Here is a 20,449-nt window from a genome sequence, read left to right as displayed (position 1 = left end):
TCTATTAGTTTAAACGTTAGAACGTACATGAAATGAAAAATCAGAAGATTAAATCTGCCAATGTAACCTTTATATGTATGTTGAACTCTGAAAAGATGAATTATCAAATTTAAAACTTGGTATTTCATTTGAGCATTATAACACAGTTGCCTTTTATTATAGCTCACCCACTTTTCAGGGTCATTACATGTTGATAGAGTATGAAGCTGTTAAAAGATAAAATTTTAAAAATCCATACAAATCTCAATCCTGTACCCACTAACATTTTCCTCTGAATTTGCAATATAGTGAAGCTGTTATATTATTTAAGAATTAGTTCTGCAAAGCTAGTGTGTTTAAATCATATTAATGGCTGTAAGATTAGAGACAGTGATTAAACTCTTGTGATGTAGATTTAATGACTTTTTCAATAAAATCATGGCCTATTTAGTGTGACTTTCATGCTTGAGTTAGATATAGTTCAATTTTAAAAATTACAGTACAAATTAAGACAGACTATTATATCTTAAATTGAAAAGTAGTATGTTTTTCATAAATAAATATATGCACCCCATCCTTAAACTTAAAATTATTTTAGTCTGAGAGAACATTAAGAATTAATTAATTAATGGGAGAAAACTGGATTGAATTTACAAGAGGACTTAGATTTCCAAAACAGCCTTTGTGGTTTTTTTTTTTCCAGTCATAACTAATTTATTTACCCTTTAAAAAACTTTTTAAAATATGTTAAGTTCATGTTAATTTTTTATATTTTAAAACAACTATACCTTGCTTTGTCCAATATATCTGTCTGTGCACTTCTCTTGATTGGAGTTTTTTGTTTTGAATCAGTTCTTTTTCTAAGATTTAATACATATGGGGTAAAAGACTAGAGCGAGGAAAAAAAAATACTAGAAATGCAAGAGGAAAAATGGTAAATATTTAAACTAGTTGAGGAGATGAGAATATTTTAAAAGGAAGAAAAAGTTTTTTTTAAAAAGTGCAGAGTTACATATCTATCAATATTTTAAATAGAAAACTGCTTGATACTTTATTAAAAAGTTATATTCGGTTTCCTTCAAATTGAAAATGAGAAGGGAGTAATTACTGAATAATTTGTTTCAAATTGCCATTTTGGGGTGACCCAGTATGTACTACGTAAAATGTTTTGAATGTAAACTTTTAAGTATATTGTAACTTCAAATTTCTTACTGTTCTTAAACAGTACTTTTATTGAGGAATAATGTAATGCAGGCCTCTGAAACATAAATTTTTCAAGTTAAAGTAGGCCCAAGTGTGAACCCAAAGTTCTAAGGACGAAATAGCTTTTTAAAGTTTTTTCTTGTTTTATTCCTGTCTTTGGCAGTGTCACATTTACAATAAATGTGGCTATGAGCAATACCCTAATATTGTAGTGTCTATATAAAATTGATTAGAACTTTTTGGGAAAAATGCTTTGAAATGTTATCAACAGGGCTTGTGATGTTATTGCATTCAAAGCGATTTTCATATGTTATGAAACCCTTAACATTTTCTTTGTGGCTAAATGGGGACCACATATTTGATGAAGTATGTTTATTGGTAATAATTCTAGATTTTTAATATATTTAATAGCTTCCTTTTCCAGCACAGCTGTACATGTGGCACAGTAAGAGACAGATTTGAGCCACCGGTGTATTGCAAGAAAGATATTTAATATTCTGCAGATTGCTAGACCTTGTCAGCATATTCCCAAATGCTTTTTGGAAAACTGGTATGAGTGATGAAGACTACCAGCTGATTTAGAAGTCCCATGAAACCGATGGGTGTGATACTTTTTACTTTTTGACACTGAAGACAAATATTTATGTCTTGTCTCCTAGTTGTGTTGAAACATGATGCTTAAGACTATTATTTTACTTATTTTTAATATCTTGAAAATATTTTATTTCTTTTAAGGAGAAGGGAAAAAGGGCCCAAGCCCAAATCCTAGGAGTGGAAAGAGAACTTCTGTATCTGCACCTTTAATGGGTGTCTGGGTTGATTCTGGCATGAGATTTAAGGAAATAATACAATGTTTAATAATAGAATGGTAAAATCGTTGATGCTATTATGTAATATCCATTGATTTTTACAATAGAAGGTGATGTTGATTTTTTTTTAAATGCTGGTAAAAAGTAATAACAATTTGAGTCCCTAGAGTTAGATATGATTCCAGCATATGCAGATTTTAGGACTTTAGTGTGGGTCTCTGCAGTGCACCTGCGTCCTGGCCTCTGGCACTCTTATTGCCAACCTTGTCCCATTTTTGACCACACAGCACCAATTGCTTGGGAATAGTTCCCACATGTGTGGTGGTTTTTGAACATGGACCTGTGCCCACTAAAAATTGAACAGAGTCGTTATATAGTTTAAATCCAGCACTCTAGAGGGAGAAAAAAAAATTAAGCATTAATCCAGGGAACCGCCAATGCTGTGTCTTCATTTTATCTTTTTATAGGGTGGGGAAACAAACATCTCAGGACTGAGTCTTGAAGCTGTCCCTCTTATATCAGTTTCAAAACAAAGCCACTAAAATTTCTTGTCATTACTACTTTCTAAACTAGTGTATTTGTTAGAGTTCTTTGCAGATTAGTATTCTTGGTGGGGAGATGGAAAATATACTGTATTTATAGCTATTCAGACACAGTTTATTTATTCTTTAAAGCTTACCTAGGTCTTCGGAATTTCCTGCTTAAAACAAATGTTGGGTTGATGGTTTTAAGAATGTGATTCTGGAAATGAAAAATTGAGTATTATTTAGTGCAAGGCAAACTGCCTTCAAAGAGCTTACACTCTAGCAATAAAGAATCTACATTGCCTCCTTTGGGACTGTCCCATCTCCTGGTTAAATGCAGCACCCTGTACTATGTGGCACCATGTGCTTAACCTTATTAACACATGTGATCCTTCGAGTAAGGAAGAACTTCTGTTCTCCTGCAGATGTTATTCATCAGCTTTCGTTTTTTTCCTTTTGACTTTGTTCTGACATTGGGAAATTGTGTCATTCTCGGAGCCTTGATTTCCTTACCTATGAAATAAGGTGTGTTAAAGCAGAGAATTTATTTGATCTTTCTAAATTCTATGAATTTTGACTGTTTTCCCCCACTTTCCATTTTTGGGTTATTGGTTTATTTCTCCTCAGATTTGCTTTGACTCATTATACACATGGAAATCCTACATGCTTGTAGCTGGTGCGTATGTTGTGTGTCACGTCTGTCTTTCCTGGAAAGGTCTGTGAACCAGTCTCCCACTTGATTCAGTCTTCCTTGGTAATCCTGTTGGTAACAATGAGAGAAAGAACTAATGTAAAATTAGATCAGAGTTCCTTTGTAGCTAAGAAAATTTGTTACACTTGATTAGAGCTATATTAAATAACTTGTCTGCAGGAATGGATATCATGCTTCATTGCTAAGTATGTGCAAACATCATAGAGCTTTTTTCTCGACTTGAATCTGCAGTTTTCTGGCTGTTTGCCCTCTAGAGTGACCACTTGTGACACCAACAACCTGGAGAATTCTTATGGAATAAAAATACTATAGACAAAACCAAAATAAACTTGCTTCCTACACATTTAAAAATGGGCAGTGTAATACTCTAATACACTATACAGTAGTAATAGTAAGTGAGGCAAATAGATTCTAAAAGGAAATATTTCAACTTTTCAAAAATTTTGCAAGATTTATTATTTGTCACTCTTGTGTTTTACTCATTTTGTGTATTTTCTTTAGGAAAAGACTTTGATCCATTTTATATGTATCTAAATTACATTATTTCATTTGCATTTTAATGATTAGCAAACTATGTAGTGGTTTTAAGTGTTAACAAAATTCTTATAATACTTTGACATGAGTAATATTTTGGGGTGGGGCAAAGTATTAATGTTATTAAAGTATATTTCTTATTTTATGATACTCAAAAATAATTTGAATTGGTGGATTCGTTCAAAGTCTCTGCCTCAGTGTATTTTAATGTTACAAAATGTTCTCAGTCCACTGGTAACACTTATCTCATATGGAAACATATTAGCTATTGTCAATAAGAATTTTTCATGATGAGTAATTTTCAAATTGTGAAGAAAACTTATCTGAAAACCTTATACTTGTCAAAGACCTGTTCCTTCAGTGTATGTCACATCACAGAAATAATGATCCATTTTTTAAAGTGAAACAATGAGTGAAACCACAAATACTCTGGCCAGCAGGTTCTCATCCAGTGCTCAGGATGCTTTGATGTGTGCAGTAGCTTTACCTAAGAACTGCTTGTGTGTAACGAGGTCTGATAGCCTTTCTTCATTACATGTTACAACCCCATTTTTTTTCTTCTCTTTAAGGTGGTTTAGGTTAGAATCCAAACAAGGAAAAAGAGTCAAAACAGGGGTGAGATAAAGGTCAATATTCAGTTTATGAGGAACAATATGACAGCAAGTATGTTTGACTTATCAATGAAGGACAAAACAAGATCTCCTTTTGCAAAATTAAAAGATAAGATGAAAGGTAGAAAAAATGATGGGACTTTTTCTGATACATCTTCGGCAATCATTCCAAGCACTCCCATGCCTGATGCCAGTACTGAGTTTCCAAGTGGTGAAATACAGATGAAATCCAAACCAAAAAAGCCTTTTCTTTTGGGTTCCTCAGCGACTCTCTTCTGCACATTCAATGTCTGATTTAACGGGATCCCACATGTCCACTGAGAAACTGAAGCCTGGTGCTGTAGGTCACACGCATCTTCTTGGACGCCAGATAGAGTCCTTTGGAGTTGTTCCAGAAAATGGTAGTGGTACCTTCTTTGCATTGTGTCCTCAGTGGTCTTCAACTACTCTCGTAGTTTCTAAGTTTAACTTCTTTTAAGTGAAAAACTAAATTGCAGTTTCTTGGTAGTATTTTATAAATATAGTCATTTATCAAATATTGAGTGCCTACTGTATCCTTGATAAGTAACTGAAAGCAGAGTTTGTCTGCATTTATATATATTTTATTAGGTGATAATAAAATGAGTTTCAGTCTCTTTTTATGGCCTGGCTTTTTTTTTTTTTTTTTTTTTAATTGTTGTTTCTCCTGTCTAGAAAGCCTGAAAGCCTGAAGCTAAATGAACATTGAATTTCATCATAAGGTTCTTGGAAAAAAAAAAAACTTTATATAAGTTACACAGTAAATTTAATGCTAATGATGAAAAAATAACTGAGAATTTCCAGTATTATCATGCCCATGGGTCCTCTAGTTTTGACATTATAGTTGTTTGTGTGATGGTTTCTGAACCAAGTAAATTATTAGTTGTCTAACAAGACACTAATTGTAGTAGCCTAACTTTGGAATGTTATACCTTACCATTTTAAGATTGGTGTTCCTTGATTATTTTTAAGGTTAATACCTTAAATAGCTCATTATACTCCTTCTAAAAGCAGCAGAATGCACATAGAATGTGTCAATAGTGTGATGTAATGTGTCACTGATTATGTACTAACTACAAATTGTTTGTAGGAAGTCTTAAGTCTCCACACAGAAGAGCATTAAGCTTTGATACTTCTAAAATGAACCAACCTGACAGCATTGTGGGTGAAGGTGAATCGTCTTTTGGAAGACAAAATGACCCATTTACAAATGTGACTGCTTCATTACCCCAAAATTCGCAACACTGCCAGGAAGAAAAATCCATTTGAGGAAAGGCAGTGAATCATGGGACAGCAGCATGAATTTATTTTCAAAACCAGTTGAAGTAAGAAAAGAAAATAAAAGAGAGAAAAGGGAGAAAGTTAGCTTATTTGAAAGAGTAACTGGGAAAAAAGATAGCAGAAGATCTGATAAACTTAACAATGGGGGATCTGATAGCCCTGTGACTTGAAGTCACCTAATGCATGTATGAAAATCGTCAGGACTATTTTGACTATGACTCAACTAATCCGTTTACAACAAATTCAGGGCTTCAAATATAATGCCATCTTCAAGTAAGCTTTGAATGGGGAAGATTGTGCTATTTATAAAATAAATTCTTTTTATTTTACTTGGAAATTTTCTTTTTTTTCTTTTTTTATAATTGCTTATAGAGCCAAGTAATTTTGCATACATCTTTGGAATTGAACATTTTATCTTAGAAGGATAAAAAGGGTAAAAGATTCTCATTCCTACCCTAGTCTGCTCGCACTTATGTAAGCCAAAACTCACTGAAACTTTTTGGAGAAACAGTATGACTTTTGATGAGACAGGGTGAGAGTGAATAATCCCGGGTGTGAATGCAAGCCAGAAATTTATTCCTACATGTTTTCTAGGGATTAGGCCTGGGCTGTCTAGAGAGGATTAGTAGACCAGTAGCAGCACATGGTCTATTGTTTAAGAATTAATACTGAAGTATTGATGTTTCTATTATGATTTCAAATAGATTAATAAATATTCTTACTAAATGGTTGTTTAGGAATAGTTTTTCGTGAATTTCATTGGAATTCGGTGACCCATGTGGATATTATAAATACACAAAATGGATCTATATGAAGATTTATGATCACAGGAATAATCATTATGATAAAGATCAGACTGTCAAACTCTGAGGTTTTCAATTTTGTGTATACTGGTACTTTTTTTTTTATTCCTTAGAATTTGGAACTATATGCATTTAACATGCAATTAATGAATTTTGCAGTTGTGAATGATGGAAGAAATAAGAAACCTCAAGCAAGGAATAAAATCAATTTATGAAATCTCATTTATCATTGAGGAGCATGGTAGAATGTTTGCCATGTAAGGGAATTCTTTCCTTCAGTCAGTACTGTGTAACATAGAGATTTGGCTAGGAATCCTGGCTTTTGGTGCTGTGATCTCCAGAAACATCAGCATTTTCATCTTGAAGCACTAAAATAATCTCTAGTCGATAGGATTCAGTGAGGATAAAATAGTACGTGAAGTACATAGTACAAAGCCAGCCCCAAATAGGGAACACCCTAAATGGTGACTAATACAGGTTGAGCCATCCCAGTCAGAAAACCTGAAATCAAAATGCTTTTGCTTAAGAAGTGTGGGCTTCAGCATTAATGGTTGTGTAATAGATGGAACTCTTGAAATTTTAGATTTTGAAACAGTTTAGATTTTGGATTTTTGGATTGGGAATACTCAACTTACAAAGTCTGCAAATATTCCCAATCCAGAAAGCTCCAAATGCATCTTGGGTAAGGGATACCCCACTTGTATTTATGTTTTGTATCGCCTGTCATTTTATTCATGAGTAGTTCCTTGCTTGTCCCACTGTAAGCCTCAAGTGTAGTGTGACAGTCTCCCTGGGAGGCTGTCTCTTCCCCTCCCTTGTGCATCTTCCATTGCATCAGAAGCCATGTATTTAAAATTTTTGAAAGGAAGTGTACATTTCTTTTGTTTTATCAATAAATGGGTATTTGCTGTGGTTTTAGAAGCATCATTCAGTTTTGTTATAGACTGTACTCCAGAGAAATAAATTTTCACCATTGGTGTCAATGTTTTCTTGTAAAGTTTGGAGTTTTGAAGTGCTATTCTAAAATATTTTGTATTGGTATTTTGTGTAGTTTGGTATTTTGTGTAGTATCCATATATTTCATTAAGTCCTACATTAAGGGGTAAGTGAACATGTATTAGTTTTTTCTTCACTTTTACTAAACTTTGTTTTGTAGAACGTTGTTGAAAACAACTGTGCAAGATAAAAGATAACTTAGAGATTGAGTAATTAGGTAATTTTAAAGTTAATGAAAAGCAAGAAAATGGGAAATGATAGGAAAATAATATTTTAAAATTATGTCAGCATTTGAATAATAAGTATACTCAGATCTTTAATTGCCCTGGACTTGGTCTGCACTCATGGATTGCCTTAAGCTTTAAAAGTACATGTGGCCTTTTGGCATATTAAGACTTTGGTTGAGTTACTTCATTATTCCTCTGCCTATTAAAAATTAGAGCTGTTTCATGATGTATGTAGAAAATGATTGCATGTATGTAAAAATAGATTATTTAAAATTTTAAGACTTTTTCTTCTTCATACCTAGGAGGTGGCAGATATGAGGGCAGAAAGGACAGAATGTATAAATCCTGGGAGATTTTGTTTTGTGCCATAAGCTATCTTTGTGGTAAATGTGAAACATTTGCAATAAAGGGGTAGTTCTAATAAATAGTGTAAAAAAGAAGAGTTGAATGTAAGTTGACTCAGGGAAAGAGTACAGTTCATATTTTCAGCAGGCAGCTTTGTCTTGGGTAGAATTTGGGCAAATACTGTCAAGATAGTGTGGTCTTTACATAGCAGTGTACAGGATCCTGTTTGTCCTCCCAGTATCATCCCTCCAATATGTGGGACAGTTTAAATTTCTCGAGTTAATGATCCAGACTGCTTTTGAAGCTATAGACTCAAATCACGAGGACACATGCTGTGCATTATTTTTCTAATAGTGCTAAATAGACTGTTTACCAGAGTTTCTTGGACCCTTCTGACCAGTCTTTGTGAGAACACTGAGCAAAGCTAAAGGAGAATACAGCTGTGGACCTGGATTTGGATTTTGGTGAGGGGATTGGTTCATCTGAGATGGCAGGAACAGAGAAACTCTATTATTGCTGTTTAAGTAAATATGATTAAAACTAGAGAATTTTCTTATGCAAACAATTTTAAATTACTAAGGAACTCTTTTCTAGAAGTTAGAGTTTTTCTTTCTTCATGTAGTGAAGTCTGCCTGAAGAAATCACATTGAAAATCATAGGGCTGGGGATACGGCTCAGTTGGTAGAGTGCTTGCCATGCAAGCACAAGGCCCTGGGTTCGGTCCCCAGTACTGCAAAAAAAAAGAAATCACAAAACATCCTTCACTTTGCTTCTATTCTTGGAATTGTTCCCCTAGCTGTAATAAACAATGCGGGATCTCAGTGGTTTATCACAGTAAAAGTCTGTTGCTCACTTTTGTCACAAAACAGATCATGGAGATGGGGATGGAAAACATGGCTGCTCTGCTCCATGCGGTCATTCAGCACCACACGGTTTCTCAGGCCCTTTCCTTCTTGAATGCCACCATTTATCACAAGCCCTCCGGGATCAGTGCAGCAGGGCAAGGGAAGGGAGGATCACGGGTGGAACATTTCTTCGTAAGGCCTGGTGGTGGTCTGCATTACTTCTCCACATGTCCCATTGGCTAGAGCTCACATGTGTCCCGGTGCCATGCAGTCAGTTCAGAAATAGTTTAGTTGCGTAACCAGAAGGAAATGGAACTGAGTTGACTGTATAGCATGGTGTGAGCCCTTGACACCAGGTCAGCTCTCTACTGAGAAGTCTGGAGGCCGTGGAACAGTGGGCATCTGCAGAACTACAGCAGGTAGTTGAGAGTGTATGTGGAAGTTTTACAAATTTCAGGAAATGTTTTATCAGCTTATTATTGGTATTGAGTCATTTGTGTTTCAAAAATGCTGCTATTCTTTTACTGATACACAACAACAGTAGGTTAACATCATATGTATCAGCGAATTTTACCTTTGTCATTTATCAACTGACTTATCAGCTTATTTGTTACATAGTTGTCCCCACAACTTGTAATGCAGCTCTTGTTTGCATCTGCAGAATGTATTTTGTAAAAACAATGTGCTTGTATGTTTGTTATACCTTTTAAAAAAAAATTGTTTACCATCAACTGATTTTTTGACAAATTCTCAAAAATAATTTGAAAAGTGGAAATGGTTAACATACCAGACCGAATTTTTTTTTTTTTTTTTTTTTCTTGAAGCTGGGACATAGCTTAGACCCTTCTCTTAGGTAGGGATGAGTGACCAAGTTTATCTTATAAAGAGCTAGTGGAAGAGATAAAATCACAGTCCCCTACATGTCCAGACCAGGGCTGACAAATGAGGCTTGTGACCAAACATGATGTGCTGCCTGTTTTTATAAATAAAGTTTTGTTGGCACACGGCTCCCCTCATCTTTGTATGACTTCTTTGTGTGACAGTGGTAGAGTTGAGCGGTTGTGTCAGAGTCAGTATGGCCTGAGAAGCCCAAATATTTATTATTGGGCCTTTTATAGGTATGGAGTACTGCCCCAGCACTAGCTGAATGCAGGGGTCTTTAAGGAAGGCAAAGCCGTGAGATAGGAGTAGTAGGGACCCCATGTGTGTTTGAAGGCCCTGGACCAGGAACAACCAGGTGGACTTTGTCTGAAAGAAGAATTCTCTGAATATTAAGTTGCTGAAATTTTTGTATATATTTGTTACAGAAATTAACATTATTCACCCTACTAAGCAGGGTATATGAGTCATAGTACCGTTTGTTCTGTTTAAGAAAGTCCAGATCAAAAATGCTTAAGATCTACTGGTTTGCAATCCCAAATCTGAACTCTTCTTTCTGAATTTCAGGGCTTATTGTATTTCAGACTTTTCTCACCTAATGTTTACTGTTCCTCACTGCTCTTCTCGGTAAGTTAATTTCTTTAGCACACCTTTCTACCCTGAGGGTCTGGTAAGTCTTGTCATCTCCGTTCCTGGGCTCAGTTGTGGGGTACACTCAACTTGTCTCTGAGTGCCATCAGCCCATCTGTCCTTGAGCTGAGAACTCTACTGCTTTCCTGAGTAGTAACCAGGTGTTTTCTTTTTCTTGATTTCTGTTATTATGGAAATCAGAACTGCTATGCAATATTTCGAGTCTAGTTATAGTCTTCTCCACTGAGCTGTGGAAGCTTCCTACCAGTCATGCCGAATCTTCTTTATTAGAGGTCCCCAGCACCTAGGTCAATACACGTCCTTGGTGCTCATCATCATGGTTTCCTGGTGAGATATATATATTTTTTTTTTTAAAAATGAATATATATATATATATATTATACATATATATATTTTAACTGCAGTGTGTTGGATCTCACCTCAGAGGGAATTAGAATCTTTAGTGAGTGGACCCTGAAAGGAAAATCAACATTTAAAAAATTTCCTGCAGATTATCAAATTTGAAACTTGCTGATCTAAGTTGTATCACCGTTTGGTAAGTATTGATTACGTTCTTTGATGACTGGGAATCAGGAGTTGTGCTAATAAACTTGTATTTGAACAGAACAGGCAACTTGGTCCTACTAGCTTTGCTTACTGCTCGAGACAGACCCTAACTGAGTAGACAAGTCAGCTTGGCTGAAATGGATAAAGAGAGGAGTAGGAGATTTGGTTGAATAGGTAAAAAGCACCTAAATTAGAGTGGATATTAAAGACCAGACAGAAGTATCTATTTAATATTCAGGGCATCAGTTACCATGAATGATGTGCAGCCCATGGTCAGCTGAAGAGGAGCTCCAGCGTATGCTTTCTCAGGAGCTGCAGACTCCCTGAGGAAGTTCAGAACACCACCTGGTTAAGACATTTCATTAGCATACAGAAGAAATTGCTACGTATGTACTTTGAAATTTTAAAAAATCAATAATATAAGCCTACTCTGTGATAAGCTAATGTAATTTGAGGTTAGTGGAGCAGCCAATCAGCAACAATGGGAGAGACTTAGAGAATTTTGCTTAGGGCACAAAGGTCTGTTTGTGACTTCCAAACAGGGTGTGCTCCTACTTCGTCACTTTCAGCTTCACTGCAGTTATGAATACCAGGTAGTAAATTCTCAGTGGCTCTAGGATAACTTACTGGCTTGTTTTATATTATTATTATTCCTGGTATGATTGATTTTATTAAAGCATGTATTTCCATTTGCAGTATTTGCTGTATGTAAGAGCCTGCCTCCTCCTTAGCTGATGAACAGGCCAAATATTTTTTATGGCAATACTAAGATCACGATTCATACTTATCACTCTTATTTTATAATTTACGTGACAGGTGCCTTTGACGTCAGGTTGACCTCTTTTCCTCCTTCTCTTTTTTCCTTTTTTAATTAGTCAACTCCTGTCTATGATCGTGTCATCTTTTTCTTAGGAGCTATAAAACATTGGCTTCCAGAATGCATATTTAAGTGTGTTTTTAATTTTCACAAATCAAAAATCACAGTAGGCCTATTAGCAGGTAACCATTATTACAAAGTTGTATAACATGCCCATGAATAAATGGACTTGTGTAAGGTTACATTTTGATTTTAAGAAGAATGGTAAACAAATGATCCTAAAGATTTTAAACCGTCACTTTTAAAACGCCCCCTATGGACAATTTTTTTTTCCTGAAAGAGTTTAAAGCTCAGTCTTTGATGAAATAAACCTATTGTGCATAAGGTTTATTTTAATAGCAATAATTCCTTTTTATTCATATTTGTATAAAGATAATTTGCCTGTTGTTCACGGTAGGCTGTAAGTCTTTTACACAGCCAAAAATTTGCCTCATTTATGAGACAGAAAGTACAAACTTTTGAGATGATTTTTAGAGCCATTAATCCATTAGTGTCCAGGGATTTGCAGAATGTTTCCAATGTAGCAGTGGCCACGAACATGAAATATGTGATGTGATTAGTTCCCATAACACTAACTAGAACTTCTGTTTAATTCCCCAGAGACTACTTGAAACTTTTTCACCCTTTTGTCATCCTAATACTCATTATATAGGTCTCATTAATTGGTGCATCTCCCAATGGGTTAATTTGCAGATACTAACCATGCCATCCTTTTACTAACTCACTAATGCAAATTGATATTTATAATCTTAAAATTGAAAACAAAAAATACAAACTTCGTTAGTTATTTTTTTTAAGCAGGTAGATTGAAAAGATTGAGATATAGAGAAATTATGTAGAGAGAAGAAAACAAGCCAAAAACCCCACAAAAACTACTGTAGGTTAATAAACTGATGTGAAAATTTCTCAATTTACAGCACTTGACAGGTGCTAAAAGAAAAGCATCTTTAATTTTAATGTGTTGTTAGGACCTCTTTAGAGAGACTGTACAAGTTATTAACAAGGTCCTCTGAGACAGGAGACGGGTAATTAACAAGACCTATGGAGATATAGTTTAGGTAATTAACGAGCTCTTAGGCACTGGACACAGGATAACACATAGCAAGTCCAGTAGTTAAAGAGAATGGGTTGTTAGGATATGATCAAATACAAGATAGAGTCTGTAAGTCCTCTGGAGGTTTCTGATAGGAAAGTATTAAGATTATATTCCAATGACCCCAGGGTGCTGATTTTTGTAAATCGATATGTGAGCGTTTTGGTTTAATGTAGAGTTTGAGAGAATTATGTGTTTATAAAACCAACAAGCAGTGGAGCTTGTTAATGTAGATTAACATTCTTTGTTAATTGCCATTAATGAACCTCTATATTGAGGAAAAAATATATTAGAAACAAATTGTATGATGCTCATTTGTTTTAAACATTTATTGTATGTTTTTCATCTGTGGCTTGTTAGCGAACATGCCTATTCTAGACTAACTTTGCTCCCCCATTAACATTTAAATAATCAGGATCGAGGCCATAGGAGAGAATGCTTGGTGCCAGTTTGATTTTTACATGTTAGCCCTGGTTCCTCCAATCAGGCTCTCATAATACTATCCAGTTTGAGAGTTGATGGTATTCCCAGTGGCAAATATTTGATCGAGTTATTTTCCATATCAATTTTATATTGCTGAGGTATAAATCTTGAGTTTTGGTTCAAAAACCTCCCACACATGTTATACTCTAAAAGTGAAGAACCTAAAACCCCTTATGAATCTCATAGTTTTTTCCATTGTCTCTTGGTGCATGTGGCTACCCAAGTCTATCAGGATAATTTTTTCTGAATTTTAGTTCTGATTATCAAATAATATTTTCATTATTGCTGTTTTTGAGTATTTACCATATAAAAGGAAATTAGACTATTAAGATATCATTCCTGTTCCTTAAACTTATAGAAGAGATGGTGTGTAAATATTAGGTCTTAATTTCATGCTAAGGACTGGATTTTGTGTGGGCACTGGGGAGCCATCGACATTTTTAAGTTGGGTTGTGGTGATTGAACTAATGTGATAACCTGGCAAGCACATCGTACTTGGCAGAGCAGGGAGGAGGAGAGTGACAGGAAACTAGTGAAGAACCTAGTTGGTGGAGGTCAGTTGGCAGGGAGGATGGAAAAGAAGGGAACATCTTTGAGAAGTATTTCTGGGCTAAAATAGACAGGAGTTGCCCATTCTGCTTTTGGCTGGGTGGGGTTGTTTTGGTGGTGGGGAAGAAGCAATCAGAATTATTTTGAGTGATGGGTCTTAAATTTGATGAAACGTAGCACTTGAAAAAAACCCATATTATTTAGTGCAACAGTGTTAAGTCTGTAGTCTTTGAATAAGATATTAGTTTGATGAAAAGGTTTGAGGTTTGTGCGTTTTCCCCCCCCACAAGGTGCTGTCTTATTGTACATTTTTGTTAGAGAACAGGAATATGTGTTTTGAGTTGAGACTAGCAAATTAGTATCAAAACAATAGCAGTTCTTGACAATTTGTTTTTCAAACCATAACTATATGTTTTTTGAACACAGGAATGCCAAATTCAATAACAGTTATGGATTTATGCATTTAATTACTACATGAATTTCTTTCCGGTGGTTTTGGCTTTACCAAATCTTGTCCCCATTAGACTCCTCCTGGTCGTTTCTCACTGAGGGAACAACTTGTGTCTCTTTTGTGCGTAGCCCTTACCTCTGTGGGCACCACCACTCTGGGCCTCCTGCTTCTGTGCTTAGAACATCTCCAGGTGGGACACTGGAACCACATCAGCTGTAATCACTTTTTTTTTAATGACAAAGTTTTACATTTTGAAATACAGATAGTGTTTCTGTATATTTAATTTATGGTTGTAGTGTTACCTTGTGACCAGAGTGTTTTAAATAGTTGCTGGTGTTATAAAAAAGCAGTTAATTTGATAATGAAAAAAGTTTTCCTTATATGCATTCAATTGGTTTCTAAAATAATAGGATCCAGACATTTGACATTTGTGTCCTTGGACTTACATTTTAAGGGTGAATTATTCCTCTTTGATTTGTTGTATTAAATATGTTACTATAGCTGTATGCAGTGGTTCACGCATAATCCCCGTGACTTGGGAGGTGGAGGCAGGAGGATGGCAAGTTCAAGGTCAGTCTGGGAAATTTAGCGAGACCCTTTCTCAATATAAAAAATATAAAGGGTTGGGGATGTGGTTTAGTGCTTAAGCACCCTTGGGTTCAATCTCCAGTACTGCCAAAAATCGCAAAGGTTACTATGTAATTATAAATAAGTATTAGAGTATGTATTATGTGTTAAATATGTATCAAATAAAAATGTTTTTATGTGCTATTTTAAGCTTAGAAATCTCTCTGGTCAAAGTACTAATACCACTTAAATAGCAATTACTTGAATCAGTTTGGCCTTCTTAGAGTAAAACAATTCAACTTGCCCATTTTCTTTATGGTTAAACGAATGTGTGTAGAGCTCCACTTGGGCTAAAGGTTTGCAGTGTGATTCATGGAGCACTAAATTCCTAGCTGTGCCAGCAGTGGAGAGGGATGGTAAGAAGGACTCATGATCAATGCAGAGTGAACTGTGCTGAGCAGAAGGAGGTGAAGTTTGCTGTGGAAAGGTAGAGGAAAAAGCAGTTCAGTCTCCTGGGGGTTGGGAAGTGCTTCGAGAAAGAGGCCTTTGAGCGTGGTCATGACCATTGAGCATGATTTTATATGTTGGGGAATGAATTGATAGACACCTCTGTTTTAGAAAATAGCAAGAAAGCTTATTAAAAAATGGTCTGATACATTTTGAAGGAATATTTGATTAATAGCTGCACTATTATATCATTAGCTCTTCACTAACCACTGAGTAATTTTACCGTTTTTGTTCTCTTGGAGTTATGGAGCAGTATCTGCGTCTGTCATTCTCAGCCTGGTAGGTTCCTGAGGAAGTATGTTTGCTACTGCAGGCAACCAAGGAGCCAATTAGCAAGTGCCCTGCAGCAGTTCGACATTAAATATAATGAACTCTTTGTTATGGAGCCTGGTATGGGAATGGGGCTGTTCAGGTTAATCACATATTTTGTTTATCAGATGCATAGGATGTTTGTTTTCTCAAAGATTTTTCATGTTCAAAGAAATTAATTACCCAAAATTATTAAAAATGAAAATCATGCTAAACATTATTTAAGTTTGGATTCACAAGTATATTTCATTCATTTCTTCCAGTGAAGGATTTTACAATGTTACATGAAAGTATAAATTGACTAAAAGAATGTTCTGAAGGGAGTATAATCAAGTCTGGGTTTGACACTCTGTGGAATAGCTGTATGATCTTACTTTTCACAGATATGTATTTTCAACTGTAAAATGGGGATAATAGTCTTGGTGGAGAGGAGATTAAATAATGGGATGTATAAGAAGTGCTGAGGGTGGTGTTGGATACATAGTGTGTCTGAAAATGGTGGTTTTTGCTATCATCCTCTCACTCAGCATCAATGTAACAATGGCTTTAAATAAATTGGGTGGAATTTTTCCATGTGATAATATATTCTCAACTTTAAAAAAAACCCTTAGAGTTTCTTCAGAAACAGTTTAAACTATCATAGTAAGAAGAATAAGTGCAGCATAATACTGAAAATTCCTCAGAACATTTCAGAGTTCCCTTTGGGAAACTTTTTTTTTTTTTTAACTAGGAATATAATCCAGGGGTGCTTTACCACTGGACTCCATCCCCAGCCCTTTTTTTATTTTATTTTAAGGCAGAGTCTCACTAAATTGTTAAGGCTGGCCTTAAACCTGCAGTCCTCCTGTCTCAGCCTCCAGATTACTGGGATTACAGGCACATCCCACTGTGCCTGGCCTGGTATATTTCTTCTAACCAAGATTTGGAGAGGATTCTTTTTTTCTTTATACCTGAAAGTACTCTCTTTTTTCTTTTTCGCCAGTAGTGTATAATAGCCTGAGCAGTCTCTGAACTCGAGGTTCTTTAATGTGCCTGAAGTAATTTTTATATTTTTACTGTTCTGTCATTCTCATGTATTCCTTACTTAACAAAAATACATGACCAAAATGAATGTTAAATCTTTTTGGACTGTCATCAAGTTATCTTATGGAATATCTCTTGTACTTACAGATGTGGATAGGAGCTCATAACGTCATCTCCTTCAGGCCTGCTGTCCTTAGTACGTATAGGGTGACATTCTAAAATAAAACTGTTTGCTTTTAAACTTGATATAAGGGTTGAAATTTTTTGCCCTTCCTTGGTTATGTATTACTCTCCTTTCCCTTGTAAGAATTCTGTTGATTCTTTGATACAAAGGATGCAAAAGGCAGAGTGTCTGATACAAACTATGTAATTAGTTCCATAGGTAAGTGCGGATGAGATGAGTGTCCCAGGAAGGTAGGTGGGAAGACTTCAACAGCCTAGGCATTCTTGACTGGCTAGACGTGCAGCATCACAGAGGATGGATCTGTGTGGAGAAGGAAGGGCTTTGGGGGAAAGGAAAAGCTGAGTGCTTTGAGGGCCTATCATGGACCCAGCCTGTCTAAAACTAAAGCAAGTGGGGATGGAACGTCTTAGGGATTCCCAGGAATTCTTACACCCGAATTTGCACCTAATTCTTTAGAAAGTATGAAGAGTTTGTGGCATTTGAATGATACTAAGAAATTCTGTTTTATGAACATTCAGAACAGGGACACTGCTGTTGCATACCTGATGTGGACCTGAATAGGACAGACACATGAACTCAAAGATGCCAGTGAGGTGCATTCCTAAGTGTTACTGCAGATGGAGAACTAAACTTTGTTGCCGTGAAAAGTAATTTTAATTATATAACTTACAGGATCAGGACAATGGAGAAATTATTGTGGCAGAAGGAATTATAGATATTCAGATATATCAAAGCTGCAACCTTTGCCTTAGTGGGGACCTGTGTTTTAATTGTTCTTGAATATTATTGTGTTTTTTTATGAAGAAACATTTAGAACAAACTGAGAGATGTGTGTAGTATAATTTATAGTTTCTAGTAAGATTATTATTCATTTGTTGGGGACCTGGAGAGTGTTTTATCATACAAAAATGTATTCTTTTCCATTGCACATAAATTCCACAGCTCTGTTGAAACAGCTCTAAACTGGTAAGCATGTTTATAGGCTGGGCTTCTCAGCATGGAGTGTCGTATGGTGGGAAGCCCCCCAGTCGCCAGCAGCTCTGCTATCAAAATGAAGTATGTGCAGGAGCCTACACCTCACTCCAGGGAGCGCCCTGAGAAGTCTGGCCGCTTTGGATACCCACCTTGAAGGCTCTGCAGAGCCAGGGTACTTGCTGGCCAGGGCCCTTGCTGCAGGTTGTTATTGAACAGTTGAGGCCTCTCTGGGATCAGAGGTCACCCTAGTTTCCTTTCTAGGACATGGCTTTTTCTCAGACACAGAAAGGTTAACCTTCTGTTGTCTTGGCCAAGGGTGTTACGGGCACTCGAGCCTTTTTCACCTGATCCAGAGAAACCCAGGGTCACCTCACCCTCACCCTCATGAAGGAGTCACCTCTGCCTAGGCCTTCCTCACCCTCTCCTCCCAGGGGAAAGCAGATCAAGACTGCTGAGTTGGTCTCAATAGACAGATGGGGACTCTGCTGATTTTAGTCAGAGGCTGGAACCTGTTCTCATCACTTCTTCCTGATTCTGCCGTTACACTTTGAAAATCAGATGGACTTGATCACAAAGCAAAACAAAAATGATGATTATTAGTATCTGTGGCAGATGCAGGCTCGGGTCTGCTCAGAGCAACAGGCTGAGCATAACAGAACTGCCCCAGTACAAAAGATTCTGTTTGCGTTAAGAGACACAGGAGGCAAAAGTTTACCTGAAATTTTAAATTCAAGTTCAGGTAGCAAAGAAATCTTATGCTTGTTCCTGGATTTACTCTTGTCATGTAGTTAGGGGTACTAAAGAGGAAAAAGTTTGAGAGGCTTAGATGTAAAGGAATGGAGTTTAGGATCTACAGGGCTTATGTTTGGAGATTTGTGAATTGTTTTTTCCTTGAAATAATTACTATTTCTTTTCTTCACCAGGAGGAAGTAGTAAGTTAAACTTGATTGAACATTATATTCTTGATGAAACATGCCTTAATTTCATGGACATTCTTAAACCCTCCAGTTTTGGGATTTTCTTCAATAATATACTATTCATTATGGAAAAGCAGCCTGGTCTGAATTTGCTGTCCAGGTTCTTTGGTGTCACTGACCACAAGTTTTAATTGTCTTGCCTCTGAAATCTTATAAAAGATATCCCGTGAGACTGTTAATAAGAAATTACTGTTAATCCCCATGGACATTTATGTCTTAGTTCTGTTTTGTCATCAGTGTTTCATGTGCGTGCCCAGTCCCAGGAGAGAGAATAGAGTATTTTACTCTATAATATCATTCATTTGATTTGGTCCTGAGTACTTTGCTTTTTTCCTAAAAAGAAAGAAGGAGAAAAAAAAAAAAAAAAAGAAAAGGACTGAGTTTCCCCTCATCTTCTAAGCCCCATTTGCTCTTGTGCATTTCAGTTAGGTGAAGTGCGCTAATAAGCATACTGGTGCAGTCTCTCTTTGGACACGTTACTTTTTTAGGGCTTTGAAAAGAGGATCATTAAAGAACATTTTAAAAAACTCCTTTAACATGTAACCTTCATGGAATAAAAATATGAAATAAGAAATGCTGTTTTTAGAATTTACCAGAAGAATTTCAAATTAGTTGGTCTTGTGGTCGAATACATAACCTGTTTGTTGTCCTGGATAAATTGGCTAGTTGAATCGGTTTTATTGGAAGTCCTCAATTTGAAAACATTTAAATTTTTAGTGGCAGTTGTAAATATTAGAATAATTCTTCCTATCTTAAAAGAACTGAAGAATATTCCATGAATATATTCTTAGAAATAGAAAAAGTAAACTTTGTTGTTCAGAAAAAGTTTCTTTTGCTCTTGGGGAACTTCACATCTTGTTGGTTGAACTTTAATGGACCTCCTGTTGATTTACTCATTCAGCGGTTATCCCAGTTGCTGTAAAAATTTTGTTACCTAAATGAATTAAGGTATTCATTCGTGTATTGCACATCTGCCATGGGGTAGATGTTGTGTCAGATGCTGGGATGGAAAGGTTAATGAGATCTGGTTCCTTCCTTTAAGCAGAGTCCAGTAAGAAGGGATTGGAAGGGAGATACAGAGAAAGCCACCTTTTGTACCTTATGTTTGAATCCTCATCATATGAATCATTTTCATATTTATTTCCTTCAACCCCCTGTTACTCTTAATTCTTTTGAAAGACATGGTGGCATTTCTGTCTTTTAAATGTTAGAGTATGAAACATTGAGCAGTTAAGTAGGCTGTGCCTGGGCACCAAGTGTCGGCCAGTCAGCTGGAAAGATGAATTGGTATGGTCTGAAGAAAGGGCTTTGAAAACCAGGCTAAAAAATCATGTCATTATTCCAGAGGATGTTAGAAGCCATAAGTTTTTTGATAGTTGAGTAGTGAGGTTAGCTTGATGTTGAGAAGGCCATGGTCAGCAGTGCCTGGTAGACAGGATGAGGAGGGCAGGGAGTTAAGAGGCTGTTGCTGCTCTAGACGAGGGGTGTTGG

General features: G+C 36.1%; 1 protein-coding gene across 1 annotated transcript in view; it reads left to right on the top strand.

Moving 5' to 3' along the window:
* Rab11fip2 (RAB11 family interacting protein 2) overlaps positions 1-20,449 on the top strand; it is a 36,682-nt gene that overhangs the window by 724 nt on the left and 15,509 nt on the right. The window contains 8 exon segments of the mRNA XM_053743404.1: positions 4,331-4,365; positions 4,368-4,630; positions 4,632-4,773; positions 5,481-5,618; positions 5,621-5,824; positions 5,827-5,853; positions 5,856-5,906; positions 5,909-5,948. Coding sequence (XP_053599379.1) covers positions 4,331-4,365; positions 4,368-4,630; positions 4,632-4,773; positions 5,481-5,618; positions 5,621-5,824; positions 5,827-5,853; positions 5,856-5,906; positions 5,909-5,948 — 900 coding nt within the window.

The sequence above is a fragment of the Sciurus carolinensis genome, chromosome 5 (genome assembly GCF_902686445.1).
Source record: "Sciurus carolinensis chromosome 5, mSciCar1.2, whole genome shotgun sequence".
Classification (NCBI taxonomy): Eukaryota; Metazoa; Chordata; class Mammalia; order Rodentia; family Sciuridae; genus Sciurus; species Sciurus carolinensis.
This window is presented reverse-complemented; position numbering and strand designations above follow the sequence as displayed.